Source organism: Myotis lucifugus, unplaced genomic scaffold (assembly GCF_000147115.1).
Source record: "Myotis lucifugus unplaced genomic scaffold, Myoluc2.0 scaffold_9, whole genome shotgun sequence".
NCBI classification, from domain to species: domain Eukaryota; kingdom Metazoa; phylum Chordata; class Mammalia; order Chiroptera; family Vespertilionidae; genus Myotis; species Myotis lucifugus.
In genome coordinates this window covers 4,951,447-4,970,552 of record NW_005871057.1, presented here as the reverse complement: position 1 = coordinate 4,970,552, position 19,106 = coordinate 4,951,447, and the positions used below count along the sequence as shown (strand labels likewise).

At 38.6% G+C, this 19,106-nt stretch overlaps 1 protein-coding gene across 3 annotated transcripts in view; it reads right to left on the bottom strand.

Annotated features, from left to right (window-relative positions):
- Positions 1 to 19,106, bottom strand: part of ACSS3 (acyl-CoA synthetase short chain family member 3) — a 151,477-nt gene that overhangs the window by 29,324 nt on the left and 103,047 nt on the right. For all 3 annotated transcript variants that reach the window (XM_023749760.1, XM_006083970.3, XM_006083969.3), the window contains 2 exons: positions 6,480 to 6,575; positions 3,110 to 3,173 (listed from right to left, as the gene is read on the bottom strand). In XM_023749760.1, coding sequence (XP_023605528.1) covers positions 3,110 to 3,173; positions 6,480 to 6,575 — 160 coding nt within the window. The remainder of the gene's footprint in view (positions 1 to 3,109; positions 3,174 to 6,479; positions 6,576 to 19,106) is intronic.

The window sequence follows — 19,106 nt, the reverse complement described above, 5'->3', positions numbered from 1 at the left end:
ATCATATTTTCAAATACCTGTTTCACCATTAAATTAAGGAAAGAATCAAAGTCTCCTGCATATCATTATACATTGTATTCTCAAATAATTTATAATGAAATCTCAAAAATTCCAGATCTGAACAATAAAATTCCCTGTTTAGGAATAGAGAGATAGGAAAATTAGTCTGAACTGGCAGCAATCTAAACCTAGAATGCTTTTGGCTGTAGTCATGTTATTTCAATTAGTTGAAGTAACACTAATGGCTTCAAGAAAAAAAAAATTGTAGTTTCTGTGGGGTATTATTATACTACTAGTGGCCCGGTGCATGGATTCGTGCACATTGAAAGGGAAATAATTAGTATTTTAATATTACTATTTGCCCTTTCTCTGTAATGGAAGTGTCAGTTTCGTCCCCTCACCTGTTCCACCATCCTGCCTGCGGGGTGATTGATCAGGGCTGGACCCTCCCAACCAGCTCCTTCAGCATCTGGGAGCCGAGCAGCAGACCTGCCTCCCCCACCCCCACCGCTGCTGCTGGTCGCCGTCTGTGGGGCGATTGGCAGGGTGACTGGGGCCCCCGCTTGCACCTGCCTTGGCCTGGCACCACCTGCTCACCTGCTCCACCATCCTGCTGTGGTCCGGCTCTCATCTGGGCCCATCGGGGCCGACAGTGCCTCCACTGCCGCCCACTGCCAGCACCGTGTTGCCAATACCTGCCATGTTCCGCACCAACCCCTGGTGGTCAGTGCACATCATAGCAAGTGGTGGAACTTTCAGTCGAGACAATTTGCATATTAGGCTTTTATTATATTGGATATTATTTTTGAAAGGATATGGGGCAAAGCCACTGATAATTAGAGAGCAGAGCACATGAGGGATTTAAAATCGTGCTGGTATCAAATGCCACCACTGAGATCTTGCAAAAGTTGCTTTATGAAATAGGTGACTCACTTACAGTTGGGAGATTATATAAAAACTAGGAGCTCAGCATGCGAAATTATGCAGCCCATCCACCCACCCGTTGCCCTGCCTTGGCACCTGAACCTCTCCATGCAGAGCTCCAGTGCACCTGGCCCAGCCCCCTGACCCCTCTGGCCTCCTCTGGCTGCTTCAAGCCCTGCCCTCAGTCCCTCGAGTTGCCTTGGGCTAGTCCCGCCTTCTCCTGGCACCTCCCCACTTCTGCCCCATCTCTGGAGCAATGCGGCAGCTCAGCCCCATCATGGCGCCAGAGGAGAGCACGGAAACCTCCCGCCTGCTGAGCTGTGCTCCTTCCCCAGGCAGGTGAGCAGTGGGGCGCTCTGAGTGCCAGCGGTGGTTGGCAAAGGACTGGTGAGGGGGGCGCTACGGGCTCTCACCCCTGCCCTACCAGGCACGGGCCTTCTCCGGGCGCCTCCCGCCTTCCCACTTCCACCCCCATCTCTGGGAGCAACACCCCACATGTGCAGGCAGCCTCCCCCTTAGCGGTTGTGACTGTGACACCCTTAGGACCAATTACCGCATTATCTCTTTATATATATATATAGATGTATGCTGCTGGAGTGCTTTTAAAGGCTCTCAAAACCATGTGCTTCCCTAAGCAAGCTAAACATCCACTGACAATCTTGTTCAGATTAATTCTTTAGCAAGCCCTCCTGCTATCCACAACATTTTTCCCCATACAGGTCAAATTTCAACTAGCCCTATGTTTACATGCATTCTGATTCAGAAAAATATGACAACAATTAGTATATTCAACATTTAACTTTTCCATTTACCAAAAAGATGTTTTAAAATTTAAACTTTTAATAAAAGTGATATAGTGCTTACATGTTTACTGATAACATAAGAATCTGAAAAGAACTGCATCAGACTGTGTATCTTCTTTATTAGTGTTTTGTAAAATTAAAGTATTTCTATATGAAGCAATACATTTTTTAAATTACTATTTTTAATTTACTTTTCACAGAATTTAAAATGTTTTATTAACCTGAGACAATCTGCTACCAATATGAGAATGCCAAGTAAAAAAATTATTCCAAATAAATGGGAAAACCTGTTAGAAGACTTGACATGCAATGTTCTTTATTTATAGCAGCTCATTCTACTTAAACCATATCATTAAATTTTACTAAACCATTCAGTAAAATTCCAAAATCAGAGGCACTAAAGCAACCTATGAAGTATGTTGACTAGTGTCAGTTATTAAAATGACACATTCTGCCCTAGTCAGGTTGCTCAGTTGGTTGGAGTATCGTCCTGCAAACCAAAAGTTGGTGGGCTCAAATCTTGTTCAGAGCCCATACATTGGCTGCAGGTTCAATCCTGGTCAGGGGGTGAACGGGAAGCAACCAATCTCTCTCTCTCTCTCTCTCAAAACAAAAAAAAACCATATTCTCGGTGGGGATTTAAAAAATTGTTTTTAAAAAAGAAAAGATAACGACACATTCTGTGTGTCTCTCAGCTTAGTCAACTTCTACTTCAGCTTCCATCAGCATAGTAATTTTAAAGTATTGATTTAATCAAGGCACATTTAAATATTTTCAGATTTTAGCACTTTGTCTATCAAATGAACAATGACAAAAAATGTTAGCAGCAAATTATACTTGATGAGTCAGGAATTTTATATTATGCTAGTGTTTGACTCAGTAATTACACTTTTAGAAAACTATTCAATACTATAGTAATTTTCAGAAATAGAGAAAAGGTAACACAAAGATGTTCATTCAGAATTATTTATGAACATAAGTATTAAAAAATGACTAAGAGGCTTAGAATGGGGGTAAACATTTTAAGAAGCAGAGAAAAAGTTAAAATGCTCATGAAACAGGGTTAAGGAAAAACAGCGATAAACAAGAATAAACCAAATTGGTTCAACAACCAAGTCACATATATATATATATATATATATATATATATATATATAAACAATTTTTAGATACAATTTTTAAAAATTGCATCTAAATTTGTTCTAATTTATGGGACTTTCATGTATAAATTATATGTATTGGTACTGTGTATTTTCAAACAGTATTCAAGCTCATTTTATAACCTCCCCACTAATAACATCATTCATTGAAAGTATTTCATTTTATTAAAATTATATTTCAATTCTTGCTCTTTTAAATAGTAGTATTACAATTTTACTTACTTTACCACAATATTTCCTAAACACCGAGCCTTCAGTTTTTGCATGTTGTCATCCAAAATCATAACTGAAAAATAAAATACAAATAAATAAATACTTTGAGCCCTAGCCGGTTTGGCTCAGTGGATAGAGCGTCGGCTGTGGACTGAAGGGTCCCAGGTTCGATTCCGGCCAAGGGCACATGCCTGGGTTGTGGGTTCGATCCCCAGTAGAGGGTGTGCAGGAAGCAGCCGATCAATGATTCTCTCTCATCATTGATGCTTCTCTCTCTCTCTCCCTCTCCCTCCCTCTCTGAAATCAATAAAGAAATATAGTTTTAACAAACAAATAAATAAATAAATAAATACTTTGACTAAAAATGCATGACCTTAAAGCATAAATGTTTCCCTATTTTCTATATTCAACACTCAAAACTGTAGCTTGAAAAAGGCATCTTTTAATTCCTGAGATCATTAATACATATAAGTAAGCTAAAATATCTCACAAAAAATGTAGAATACATGCTTTTGATTAATTCGTTAGCAAGCCCTCCTGCTACCCACAACATTTTTCCCCATACAAGTCAGCACCGTGTCGCTGACAAAATCATGAATTTTCCTTAGAATCTTCCATAAAGACATTATATTGCAAACATACTAGTAATTTCATAATCTATGTTCATATCCATTTAAACATATCTTTCTATTCTATAAAAAAAACATTAAATATATGTTCAGCTTTTCAAAAATTAAAGGAAATAAGTAAAGTTTTAAAATATACCAAAAAAATATTTCAAGCACGCACAATAAGTACTTAAAAGCTGGAAACCCTATTTTTCTGATGTAAGGCTTCATATCTACTTACAAGCCTTACAGGTCAATTTAACCTTCCCAAATATTATCCCAGTGCTTTCTGTGTTACACTGTTAAAATCCTGAGTGATTTTAGATCAAAGCTTTATCCACTTTCAGTAACCTTAGTAGAACCTAGAAATGAGGATATATCATCATGTTTTAAGCTTTAAGAGATTCTTTATGTAGCTTCATCCAGCCAGGTTATTCTACTGAAAGAAGCTATGAGAAAAGGACATTATCCCCAGAAAAAATTAATCACTTCCTTCTTTGTGTGCCCGGAGCACTTTGTTTTAAAATTCCATTCTGACAATTATTAGCAGGGTAGCTATCTGTCTCTCACTAGATTGTGAGCTCATTAAGGGTAGAGGCCAAGCCTAATTCATCTTTGTTTCCAGGAATCCCAGTACAGTGGCCAGTTTACTGTGTGTCCCTGAGCACATTCTATTACCCCTTCAATCTCCCTATCTAAAAAGTGAGGGTAATTCTTTTCTCATAGTGTCGGTATAAGAATTACTTGGGGGGAAAAATAAAGTGACACACTTGTATAAGGTATTCAATGAATGTGTATATTATATTGAATGTTTTTCACACACACACCAAAAAAATGGTATTTTTTCCTTTCTCAAGAGAATGCTTTTTATTCTAATATTGAATGTTACATTATTCTTTTGAATCTCTGAAAAAACGCAAAACATATAAAGATCATGAGTCATAAAGTCACTATTTCCTTGGTTATAAATATTTTAGTTCTAATGTTTAACCTGTAATGGCTTTCAGACAATAAAAAATGTCTGTACTGAAATTCCATGAGGCATCAACGCTTAACTCGTCCTTACAACTGGATATAAAAATGGCACTGAGACTACTGACGGGAAATGTGTTCAACATCTCCCACATCTTCAGTGCCTAAAAATGGCTCAGCACTGAAGCAATTTTTTCTGACAAAAGGAGTAGGGATGACAGAACTGTTTGAAGGGAGGATTTCACTAAAACTGGATTTGCCTTTCCAAGCCTGGAGATATCACTGACTTCACAGAATACCTATTTCTGCCCTTTAAAAGAAATCTTAGGTGTCTTTTTATAAATATACTTGCTGGGTTAAACCAAATGATCCACATTATCTTAACTAGTCATTGTCCTAGGAGGAAAATACAGTGTTTTTTAGGTTGGAGAAGCAAAAGACAAATCTCTCAATTTTATAATTTACATGCAAATAGGAACTATATGCAGGAATCATACTTGGTCCCACAAAGCTTGGTTTTCCTCAGAAATCTATTAAGCTAAATCGTGTGACCTTAGGCAAATACCAACTGTGCGCCTCATTTTCCTTGTCTGTGAAATGAATGGATGAGTCCACATCGAGTCAGTCCACCTGGCTGCTCCTAGATATCTGTACCGTTCCCTGCAGACCTTCCACAGGCGGTCGCTGTGCTAATGCTTCATGGTTACATCGTAGCACAGCAGCCCTCTGAAGCAGGTGGAATAAGGAAATGGAAGGTCTGAAAAGTTAGATGATGTCCCTAGTTATGCAACTAGGGAATGGAGCCCAAGGGAATGTAGTGAACTATTATAATCACTACCAACAATTTAACAACAAATACTGAAGGATATTGTGGATGAAAAGATTTTTATATTTAGAGTCCTTATTCTTTAAAAACAAAAATGCATTATTAGCCAGATGGTTCAAAAGCCTGATCATCATTACTAAATTTTAAAAAAGTAGCATAATGAAAAAAAAAACCCTGCAGCTTTTATAACAAAAATAAGTAAAACACAATGATTTGCATTGTCTTCAGGAGCTAACCAGCTATGTTACCTTCAGAAAGTTTTTAATCTTTCTGGGCATCAGTTAGTTCATCTCTAAAAATGGTACTAATATCTCTGAATTAAATATACTTCAGTATGAAATAAAATGATGTATATAAAGTCTTGGGTACCTAGCAGGTTTCATACACAGTAATTTCATATCCTTATATTTTTAATTTAAAACTGATTTTTCAATTACAGTTTATATTCAATATTATTTTTATTAGTTTCAGGTGTACAGCATAGTGGTTAGACAATCATACTTTACAAAGTGTTCCCCTGATATTCCTAATACCCACCTGGCATCATACCTAGTTATCAGAATATTATTGACTATATTCCCTATGCTGTACTTTACATCCCCATGAATATTTTATAACAATCAAGTTGTACATTTTAATCCCTTCACCTTTTTCACCCAGTCGCCCAACCCTCCTCCCTTCTGGCAATTATCAGTCTATTCTTTGTATCACATCCATATCCTCAACAGGCCTTATAAAGGATATTATTTTCTTGGTTAAAATGCCATTTAGAACATGTTAGTGGAAGCCTATAATCTTACTTTTTATCAAATTGGCTCAATAAAAATTAAGGCATTCCTTATTAATACAGGTAATTCATTCAAATACTTATTAAGCACCTAGCATATTTCATGCAATCTGATTCACATTATACACGAGAAAATACCAAATTTATTAACCTCACATATTTTTAAAAATCAGGGTCATTTCTCACCATTGTATCCTGGAACACATTTTCCTGCTTGCCCCGGAGGAGGGGTTTTAGAATTGCCTAATCCAATGCAGGATGCTGTAATGGGGGATCCAGTTTCTGGGAAAAGAAATATTTATCGTTTAATGTTTCAGCTTGAGATCATGATTTCTTCAGTGTGTTCTCTGTCCTTCTCCACCAAGTTTGTCACAGAATTTAAATGCATGAGAAGAAGATCAATAGTGTCACTGCATTATTTAAAAATGAAAAATATCCAGTAATGTATGCTGTATCGACATTTTAAAAACTTGAGGACACATAGAATAACACATATAATCGTGCTTTTTTCAGAGAAAAAAAAAAGTCCTCACTAGTGTTCTTGGCTGTGAATGGCAGGCGCCAAGAATGGAGAATTATGTGACCGGGAGAGGTTTACAACACATGTTATAAGTGAAAAGATCTCTAGAAAAGATGCTCTTAACTCATCTAGAGTCATTTTCTCATTTTATCACGGTAATGTGCAAAATATTTCTGTTATTGATAGCTTAGTCTCTGGAATAAGAAACCCAACCATTTTTAAAACTATATGAACAAGATCATACTCTAATATTTTTGAGAACTGCCTTCGCCTGGAGACACTGGCCTCGGAAGCTACATTTACCAATGCTTTATCAAAGTGCTCTGAGTCTGTTTTTCCCGGGCTTCTAGAAGACCCAAAACATAGAAAGAAAGATATTTACACTATGCTGCTTATTTCAGCAAGACCAGAGACAATTAGCCTGCATTGACAAGCAAAAATGTTAAATTTCTTTGTCTCCAATTGTAACACTCAGAAAAATAGCAGCTATTACATTATAACTCAGTTCTGAAAGTGATTCGTTTTATGAAAGAGTTCATTTGTTACTATTAGTAAATACAAGTTTAAACTTAACAGAACCTTTTAGGTATGAGTTTTGTATCTGTGAAGGGGCAGGATAAGAGGGTATTGATAGTGAAAATTTTCAGAACTACTCGCTTAACATTACACACATACATACACCCAAGGGACTCCTTGCCAACTCAATCAGATCCAAAGTAATCTAAAGTATTAAAAATATCCATCTTCCTAAGTACTCAGAATGTATTCCTTCCAGTACGGGCCCTACCATAATTTATCACACAGTTTTATATCACTTTAGAGTGATGGGAAGAATTTATTACTCTTCTTTACTTTCCAGCATCATTCAGTTTATTATTCACAGTTTACGGATGGTGGCTCAGCTGGCATCAATAACGGGAGATGGACTCTTGAACATTAGAACACAGTCTCTAAGTCACAGCCCGGTGCTTACGGTGCTAAGCCATATGGCCACTGCGGGGGAGGAGCAGCAAGTACCCAGAGCAGACATTTTTGATGTTTAACAAAAGGATTCTCAAATATTTTCTCATAGCAAGACAGAAAATGAGGATGTATCTTATGAAATGGAATTCATCTGCCATGCAGTCTCCTGGCCATTCTTCCTCCAGCACGGTCAAAGCAGGGGAGGAGATCCACAGGTTTAGAAGGGTCGACAGCATTTTCCCCTTTGCTTTTTAACAACCTAGTGCTCACCTCAGCTGTCCCTCAAAACTGATGGGGGGAGACAACAGCAGCAGTGATGACAGGAAGCAGCCCCATGGAGTGAGGCTCTTTTTTTAAAAAAAAATATATTTTATTGATTTTTTACAGAGAGGAAGGGAGAGGGATAGAGAGTTTGAAACATCGATGAGAGAGAAACATTGATCAGCTGCCTCCTGCACACCCCCTCCTGGGGATGTGCCCGCAACCAAGGTACATGCCCTTGACCGGAATTGAACCTGAGGCCCTTCAGTCCACAGGCCAACGCTCTATCCACTGAGCCAAACTGGTTAAGGCTGGAGTGAGGTTCTTAAAGGTAGGTGCACAGACAGAGCAGGTGACAAAGGAAACAGAGATGCCGGGGCACATTAGGAAAGGAGATATCCCCTTCAAATGCTACTGTTCCCCCTTCTACCCTTGTGGGAAGCTAACGTGAATCTGCTATTATAAATATTGCCCAGCTGGCATGGCTCAGTGGTTGAGTGTCCACCTACGAACCAGGTCACAGTTCGATTCCAGACCAGGCCACATGCCCAGGTTGTGAGCTCGATCCCCAGTGTGGGACGTGCAGGAGGCACCAGATAGTGATTCTCTCTCATTATTCATTAATGTTTCTATCTCTCTCATTCTCCCTTCCTCTCTGAAATCAATAAAAAAATATTTTTAAAAGATAATAAAAACAACGGAAATCTTATCAAGTTTAGTTTATCAACAGGGGTACTCCAATCATCTGAGTTTCAAACTCACCACATTTCTTAACAACATAAGGTTTCTCAACAACTCGTCAACAGATGGCTGACGACCCTACACAGCACCTTCTTATGGCTCTAGCTCCTGTCACCTAAAAGAAAAACAAAGAACCACTACATTCAAACTCCACCTGCACCCCACTTCAACTCATCTTACTGTGGATTCTTTTAAAAGACACCAGCACTCTGCTCTTCCTGTAAGATCAGGGAGTGTGGGGGGAGGGGGGAGAATACAACCTCGTCTTACTAAGGAAGGACGTAAGCAAGGATTAGTGAAGCACTGTGGATACTGACTGCCTAAATAAGCTAACATTACAAATACTTCCTGAGATTCTTAAGCATCTTTGTATAGTGATCACATATTTATAACCTTTTAACCTTCAGCTGTTTTGTTATAGTTCATAGTTGTAAGACGACTATGAAAAGCATATCTTTAAATGATTATTTTCAATGAATTTTAACGGCAGTGAAAAGGATTATCCAGTCAGTTACTTAAACTATATGATATGACTTTATACCTTGAACATTAGCAATTTGAGTATCTCCTTGACCTTATTGTGATAGTCATTTAGGGAATGAGAAAAAAAGAAAAAACACACGGATGGTAGTTACATGAAAAGGATGCAATCCGACAAAGTGCCAGTTCCTAGGACTCTAAGCGTAATAAGGAGTCATTCTTAGGACAAAAGTGGGATGAGAAAGACGATAATGGTTGTTACAGAAACTTTATATCTCTCACTTTCCTGAGGCCCCAAAACTGAACGGCCTGTAGGGCCAGCACGCACACGTGTGGGCACAGACCTCATAACCACCTGGCTCTCAGGCTGGTGCACGTGCAGAATAGGCTGTGGTTAGGGAAAGCCCCCAGGCTGCTGCAGCCCTTAACCAAACTCCAAGGGCCTCCTCCAGCTCCATTTTAAAGATGCTCTAAAAACCTCTGCTTTGCACCATCCAGGCTACAATGAACAGGCGAGAAGTTATCCAGGGAGACAGGAAATCCAGGCGTGACATTGTGACGGAGAAACAGCTACATTAAACAATACAGATCATTTTCTTTCTACATTTGGAGAAATCTTTTCAAAGACCCCTAACTTTAGAAACACACGATGCTTAGCAATTCAACAGCACAATTTCTTTAGATAAGAGACAACCAGGAAGAAGATGGCAGGGAATTGAAGAATGTGAAGGATAAGTTACCTTGGCACATTTATATTCATACTGCATTAGAAGCTAATACAGACACTTCCCTTTTTTTGTGTGTCTTTACTGCCTCACTCTACTCTACTGCATTAGTGAGTTGTTACCTAAGTGAATTCTCCTTAACACTTGTCACTCTAAAGCAGGGGTGGGGAACATCCAGCCAGTGGGCCATTAAGGCCCAATAAATCATTTTAGGGTTGAGCTAATTAAATATTTGACCAAATATAGCAGGCTAATTTTTAAATTGATAATTTTACATGGCTCATAAATGATGTTATAAATATCCAATTGGCCCTTGGCAGAAAAAAGGTTCCCCATCCCTGCTCTAAAGGAAGGAAAGAGAAGTAACATACATTATATTTTCAAAGAGAAACTATGCTGTGTACCATGCTAATTTGTGTGTTTACATATGTGTGTATACATGCAAACACATACTGAGGCCTACCAAGAAAATTTACCCTGGTTTGCATAGTTCTTTCGAAGAAGGAGGAGAATGAAATAGACAAGGTAGCTCATGAGGTTCTCTGAAGAGAATTAGAAGGGAAGAGAAATCACCCACACTGTGTGTCAGAGAAACAAAAATCCTTGTGACAGAGAGTAAACCCAGTCTCTCACATTCGCAAATGAAAGCAATGGTTGTATATATCACTTATTAGCAAATATTTATTGAGCAACTATTATAGGTTAGGTTCTGTCCTTAGAACTGGGGATATATCAATAAACAAAAGCAGGGGTCATAATCCCTAGTCTCATGGAGCTTATATTCTAGTTGGGAAGACAAAAAAGAAACACCTATAAAAGTGAAACATAAGGCCTGTTAAAGAGTGATACGCATTCAGAATATGAAGAAAGCATAGGCAGGGTATGAGATGTAATGGAGGGATACTGCAAGTTTAGATTGGGCAGCCAGGAAAAATCTCCCTGAGAAGGTGACATTTGAGTAAAGACCAAAAGAACAATAAGGACTTGTGTCATTTATATATCTAGGGTCAAAGAATCCAAGTGGAAAGAACCAGAAGTGCAAAGGTCCTGAGATAGGTTTATTCCTAGAAGGTTGGAGAAGCAGTAAGGCAGCCAGTGTGATTGAGGCAGAATAAATGAGTAAAGTATTAATGGAAAAGAAGCTCAGAGAGGTAATGAGGAGACAGATCATAAAGACGACTTCAGCCTGGCCAGCGTGGCTCAGTGGTTGAACCAGGAGGTCACAGTTCAATTCTCAGTCAGGGCACATGCCCGGCTTGCAGGCTCAGTCCTCAGTAGGTGGTGTGCAGGAGGCAACCGATCAATGATTCTCTTTCATCTTTGATGTTTTTCTCCCTCCCTCTCCCTTCCTCTCTGAAATCAATACAAATATGTTCAAAACAAAAACAGCTACTTCAAAGACCTTGTAAGGCTTTAAGCTTTAAGTCTGGGTGATGCTGCAAGCTAATGAGAGCATTTGAACAAAGATGCTAATGAATCACAACAATGCAAATAAGATTTATTTACACATTTGCACATCATTTAGGTTTTATTAACAAGTTTATTTTATTTGGGGTTTTGGAGAGATGCATGGGAAGAAGTACATGGACAGACATAAGCTATATGAGACAGCTGGTTAATGGTAGAGATTCCTGTGGCTTCCTCAACATCAGGAACCAATTCACAGAAGAATTCACTGCTAAGGCCAAGTTGCATGGTATATGGGAAACAGCCCATACAAACCAAAGATGATAACTTTTGTTGTTGTTGTTAATCCTCACCCGAGGATATGTTTCCACTGATTTTTAGAGAGAGTCGAAGGGAGGGGAAGAGACAGAGAGAGAGAGAACATCAGTGCTAGAGAGACACATCAGTTGATTGCCTCCTGCACCCACCCTGACCAGAGCCAGGGATGGCGCCTGCAACCTAGGTACATGCCCTTGACTCGAATTTAACCCAGGACCCTTTAGTCCGCAGGCCTACGCTCTATCCATTGAGCCAAACCGGCTAGGGCAAGATGATCACTTTTGTTATATAAGTGTTAGTGTGTATACAGATGAATACAACATTTCTGAGTGGCAATTTGTCAATTTAAACAATACTTAAAAATGCACATACCCTTTAACCCAGATGTTCTAGGTAAGGGATATATACAAGGAAATATTTGTAGGATTTCACAAATATTCAGCAACAAGGACATTCATCACATATTATTTATATTAAAGTTTAGAAGATTATCCAAAAATATGGAAAGGTCTATATCAAGTAGTAATGCAAAGCCATTCAAACACACTAAGATATAATTGATTGGAAATAATTCTCACAAAATGTTGTTTAGAAAATTTATAAAACAGAATACCCAATATAATCTTTTTAAAAAAATACCTGTAATATACACTGAGCAAAAATAAACATCTGAGCAAGACACATTAACATTTTAACAGAAGTTACTTCTGAATGGTGCGCAAAAGAGATATTATGTTGAAGAGTTCAAAAGGTTCCATCCGTAACATTGGAATTTGTCCACAGTGGGGATAGAAGAGGCTGCAATTTGTTTGATACCCCTCCTAACACACAGGACCCATGCCCTCTCCTTTTTAATTTGGTCACCTTTTGAAGGCTCTGACAGATAGAAAAGAAATGGAAATGATACCTTGTTTCTAGGCACAGGCCTTCAGACTTTTAGAACACTGTTTCTGGAACCTCTGAGCAGCATGTAGATGGCCTCCCACTCTAAATTCTCCAAGACAAAAATGCCACTGGCAGCCCGGAGGTGTGGCTCAGTGGTTGAGTGTCAACCTATGAACCAGGAGGTCGGAGTTCTATTCCCGGTCAGGGCACATGCCTGGGTTGTGGGCTCAATCCCCAGTGTGAGGTGTGCAGGAGGCAGCCAATCAATGATTCACTCTCATTATTGATGTTTCCATCTTTCTCTCCCTCTCACTTCCTCTCTGAAATCAATAAAAATATATTTTTTTTTAAAAATGCCACGGGCAAGTGTTTCTATCAACAATCTCCAGCCATTCCCGGGCAGAAGAATGAAGTGATCTTGGACCCCCCAGCCCAGCCCATTCAACACTAAATACCTGTAAGTCAGTGATGGCGAACCTTTTGAGCTCGGTGTGTCAGCATTTTGAAAAACCCTAACTTAACTCTGGTGCCGTGTCACATATAAACATTTTTTGACATTTGCAACCATAGTAAAACAAAGACTTATATTTTTTATATTTATTTTATATATTTAAATGCCATTTAACAAAGAAAAATCAACCAAAAAAATGAGTTCGCGTGTCACCTCTGACACGCGTGTCATAGGTTCGCCATCACTGCTCTAAGTTGTCTCAACCAACAGCACCCTGAGCACAAACTGCCTGGCTGATCTCTGCCCCTAGCCCTGATACACAAAACCATGATATATGGTTGTTGTTTTAAGCCACTAGGTTTTGAATTTTTCTTTTTTTACAAAGTAATAAACTCTTAGAACACTCACCACTAAAAATACTACAAAATCTTTCAAAAGAGAATGAGTGGAATTCTCAAAAAGAATTGTGCACATAATGATATGAAAACATTCTCCTAGCCTGTTACAGTTGGAATCAGATATTTTCTGTGTGCCTGAATATCATTGTGTCAGCAGGACCAAATACAGTCCAGTCCTGGACATTTCATCCTCAGGAACTGTTTGCTGACAAGTAAATACACATTTTTACATGATTTTAGGCTCCAGTTCCCATCACTGAGATCAGAATACTTGAAAAAAAAAAGAAAGCAAATCACAGAATGCAATCCCATAATGAACAAGAGAACAGAAGAAACAGAGGACTCAGGGGAAAAGAAAAATATTGTATGTTACAGCTATACTTCTGATGCAATCTTTTCTTATTCCAAGAATGATCATTAAAAGTCAGTCCTTCAATACATATTTATTAACTACATTCCACTCAGTGAAAAGCATTTTGGGGGAAAAGGGAGTGTCCAGGGTGAAAAGATGTGGTAAACAGAAATAGCAGCATGTTCAAAGGTGGAGAAGTTAGACAATGTAGGGAATGCCTGCAAGTTGTTCAACAGAGAGAAGCTTGGGGGTGGTGGGTGGACAAGCGATAATAAGAAACAAGTGAGATAGATGAGCAGAGGCAGACCCTGACGTGTTTACCGTGCAATGTTAAGGAATCTGGATATAAGTCCAGGAACGCTGGGAGACACAGGGGAATTTAGCAGAAGCGATTTGCTCAGAATTGCATTTTACAAAAATCTCTTCAGTAGCCAAGTGGAGCACTGCACCAACAATCCCAACCCAGGGCAGGAAATCAGTTAGATGTTGCTGCTCTGATGTCCTGGAAGATGAGACTAAAGTTGAGGCACACTCAGGATCAAAAGCTCTCGGTGATGGTTGGGGGTAGGGGAAGACAGCCCCAGGATTTGGTTTACAAATAAAAGTTAGCACAGAACGAAGAGTAGGTGTGAGTGAGGGTTAAGAAGAACACGGTGGCAGGTTTGCACATCCAGCTCTGCACACAAGAACTCCTGCGCGTCCGGAACCCGGCCGCCCTGCCTCCACTGTGGTTCTAGAAACACTACGTTTAAGCAACATGGATTGAGAAGCTGGTGGCCCATGCCGAGAACTGACGTCCTGGAAATAAATTAATTCAGCAACCTAGTACCACGGAGGCATATTAATCAGAAGCATCGTGATGGGCAGAGAAGCAGTGTGTAAAGAAACCATTCTCTCCACCTCGGAATCTATACAGTGAGCCATAAATAACTTGGATGGTGGTATCGGAAAGAAAGCAGAAAAATGAGACGTACCCGTGAAAGAAAATCAATTTAATCTTTGTGTTCACGAGATGGTAGGATTATAGTTTAAAATACTTCATTCAAAGCAGCCTACCTTTTCCTACTGGAAGCGGCTCATTAATTCAAACTGTGAGACTTTGGTCTTATCCCACACTCTTACCAGCCCGCTGCCTCCAACTGCGGAGAAACTCATAAATAACCTGCAGTTGAATTAGATAAGAATACAGAACTAATGAAGGTGTAAGGTAAGACACATGGAGAGAGAAGTCTGGACAACACAGGACAATGAGAGTTCCGGTTCTAATCGGAACTGGCTGGTCGACTTTGGGAAATTGATCTGTGATTACTTTCCTCATCTATAAATTGAACTCTTAGGTTCCAAGTTTTCTTGAGTCTGGATTATGGACAGGCCAGGGTGCTAAAACAGCCTTTACATTCATGAAGGGTTATTTATAGAGAGGAAAGGAAAAAAAACATATTTATTGAGGGTTACTGTGCACCAGCAACTCTGTTGCACTGTTTGTATATATTTCACTTCATGTCAAGCTTTCTACAGGCCCCTGTGGAAAAGCCGGAGCAGACCACGGACTTGCCTGTAGCTACAGACCAAGTGACCGAACCAGGATTTAAACACAGTGCTATTAGGATTTCGCATCACTTTTCACTACCTTTTCACTTTTCCAAGAATAATCATATGCTGTTTTCCAAATAAGAACTAACAGCAAAAGAAGAATCAGGAGCTATATAGTGGGGCCAGTAGACCCCCAGTGCAGGAGTTTATATGCAAATTTGCAGACAGTAAGGTTTGTCTAGGAAGGGTTTAAGAACGCGTTTTTTTGATAAAGATGTACAAACACAGACGTATTTCACCTTTCTAGATCAGATTAAGTGTGATTCTTGCCAAGGGCAGATTTAGAATAGATGGTATTTCAAAGACCAAACCAACTTTGTATTATTCATCGATTTCCCAGTGTTTAGTATCGTGTCCGATATAATAATGAGCACAAATAGGGTTTCTTAAAAGCAATTCTACCTATCCTAACTGCTTCATGTATAGTAATCACATTTGAAAGATACCTGACTTGAAGTTATTTCTATGTTTAATGCTATCAAGATGAAAATGTCTGATTCAATGACCGCGATTTGACTTGGGGCATTATTTTCAGATGGTTTAACAATTTGTAAACAGTGATTCACCTTCAAAAGAGAAAGTCTCATCAAGCCCACCTTACATTTGGCAAAAGATTATTCCCTCTACAAACCAAATTCACAAAGTTTACCTCTAAGCCCCTGCTTCTCAAATTATCAGTAAAAATTACCTACTTTGAAGTAAAGAAGACTGCTTTAAATGAAAAAAAAATGTGGTTGCCAGGCAACAAAGATAACATCAGGTCTTTTTTTTTTTTCTCTCACCAGATGGATACCATCAGCATCACTAGCTGAACATTGCTGAGCTAGCATTGTGTCGATATAACTGGTTTTCTCTCAATCACAACTTCTCATGCTAGATTATATAGATTTTCTTTTCCATGAATGAAAATGATATACATTTCTTTTTGACCATTACATCGAGAAAAGGAAAAATGCAGCAGTGACTCATTCCTATTACCAAAGACTGCATTGTACTATTAGAGAGCAGCATGAGGTATATACTGAACAACCCAGTCCATGGGGCAATGGCATTGCCAGTTCAGGCCAACCCAGCCCTTTGATGTCCACAGTGTGCATTTCAGAGTCTGCTTCAACCCATTTGAAAATCTTTGAAAATCCAAAAATGTACTTTAATGAAAACTTTCACCATAGCCCAAATTTGATGGACTCGGAAATTAAGTAAAACCCAGAAGCAAGGAATGACAAAGAGTTGAAAAGTAAAACCTAGGAAGACAGCATTTCATTGAACAAGAAATATTTTACTCCAAGATCTGCTGCCAGAGGAGCATTAGCTAGTGACTACTGGTTCCCAAACCACAGAGTAAAGGTTTTAAATCGTTCAAGATTGAGTCTTCAAGGTAAAGTCACCAAGAAGATGTTTTCCTCATTGTCTTGTCAGTCATAGAGAGCCTCTTATGTGTTCACCCTAGCAAGGAATTTTGCAGGAAAATATACAGGATTTTGCAGGGGGCACGAGCTAAGTATGTATTCATTAGAAGAAAGGCGCTCATAGCTAGCACATAGTTGTAAAATGTTTTTAAAAAGGCAGAAATAACAAGTGTCATAAAGCTTCCGGTGTTGAATTCCAGACATGGAGAAAATTGCCTATTATCAGCTGAACTTAGAACTACAGACTGGCAGATTGAAACCTTTCTGCAATAAGTACATCAAGTCTGATGCACAAAAGTGGAATGTTAGAGAACGCAAGGTAACAAAGGAAAAGGATGATTCAGAAAAAAAAAGTGGCTTAAACTTTGATACCCTACCTATAAAATGTTCAAATCCTGGCTGTATTCACAATTAGTCTACTTAGGAGGAATGAGACAGTGATATATTTGAGCCTGTACCATCTCCTATAGAAATCTCTACCCAGGATAATTACCATTAAACTCTAGTGACTTATTCCATTTTGTATTTTGATTCTTGTAAATAAAATGTATTACTGTCTTTTTAAAATATCATGAGCTAATGGATCTTTCCAGATAAACCAAAGTATGAGGACTAAATTGAGCTAGCCTAACCAATTTTTGAGTTCACAACTATTGTCCCAGTTGTCCTTTCTCAGGAAATATGTCTGACCAAACTGCAAAAATAAGGATTACCACATCAAGTAACCTTGACACATTTTAATAACACAGTATTAGGATGTGTGTGCTTTGAGGATCAACGATTTTGATTTAAAACTGGCATGATTGAATTTGCTGGTGCCTTTGGGTCCACTTTAATAAAATGCAGAATTATCAGATTCCTCCTCAAAGGAGGAGGATTTAGACTATATATAGAATATAGTTACTTCAGAACTAGCAATTGCAATTAAAACTGCAGCAGGTCAATCAAATAGGGAGAGAAATACTGTGATTACTGAAAGATGTAGGAACTCAGCAAAGAAGGCTCAAGGCAGATAAAGTAAGATCAATAACTTCAATCGTCACCAATGTCTCAATCCATTAGGTGACTGTGTTTTCCCATTGAAATCCCTCCATGGGGTTTTAAAAATTCTGTGAAAAAGTTTAGTCCTCCATTGAAGTGACAGAAACAAAACAAATAAACCAGCCACAAAATCACCCAGTGCTGCTCAAGTTCCTGGGCCTAAGGATACTTGAAACACTTTCAACATAAGCTCTATATCTTCTCATGGGAACACATAGATATGTCTTGCCAGCAGGTAGAAAGAATCATGGATTCTTTTGATCTAAACCATTTACCAAGTTGTCCCTTATAAACACCATTATGGAACTTGAATATTCTAACTTTGTAGCTGTTGCCTTTGATTAACTGATAGCAAGTGAAGGAATAAAGTGTTTCTACCTAGGATTAAATAGCATTAAAAAGTGGGAAGTCATCTCAGACGGTGTGGTGCAATGGTTGAGCACTGACCCATGAACCACAAGGTCACCAGTTCGATTCCCGGTCAGGGCACATGGCCGGGTTATGGGCTGGGTTGTGCAGGATGATGTTTCTCTCTCATTGATATTTCTATCTCTCTCCCTCTTCCCTTCTCTCTTTCTAAAAATCAATAAAAACATATATATTTTTTAAAAGTGGGATGTCAAACTGTTTTGTTACAATCATTTCTAAACCAGTATCATGTTGTATAATAAACTAGAAAGAAAAGAAGGGAGAGGGGAGGGGAGGGGAAGGGAGGGGAGGGGAAGGGAGGGAAGGAAGAAAAATTAAACCTCTAAAAGAAATAAAATCTAATTTGTTTTGGGTTTTAGTAGTCAGTCTCTGAAATTTAATTCTTTTTTGTATTTGGTCATTCATTCATAAGAAAAACAATTCCTTTATAGTCATCTTGAATAAGAAAAAAAATCCTTTTGAAGGACACTGTGCACTGAACTGACAGTTTTTTCTTCTAAACCTGTGCTTCCTGTCTGATTTGTGGAAAAGCTGCTCATAGTACTAAAAATGATCTATAACAGTACAGTGCACACCTGAGGATAATGACATTCTGTCCGTTTATTTTTTGGCATATGAACTGCCATATCTTGATGGAACAATTATCTGTTCTCTTAATTTTCCCTTTTTAAATTATGATTATAGCATCCCTGTTTCTCTATCTTTATGTAAAAAAAAAAACAAAATGAAAAAATCTTTTCAATGATCCAGATGCTTTCAATCACCTTATCTATAAGTTACTGTGAAGATTAAACATCTAGGTGAGTGACAACAATTCATCTTTTATCCAGATTCATTTAT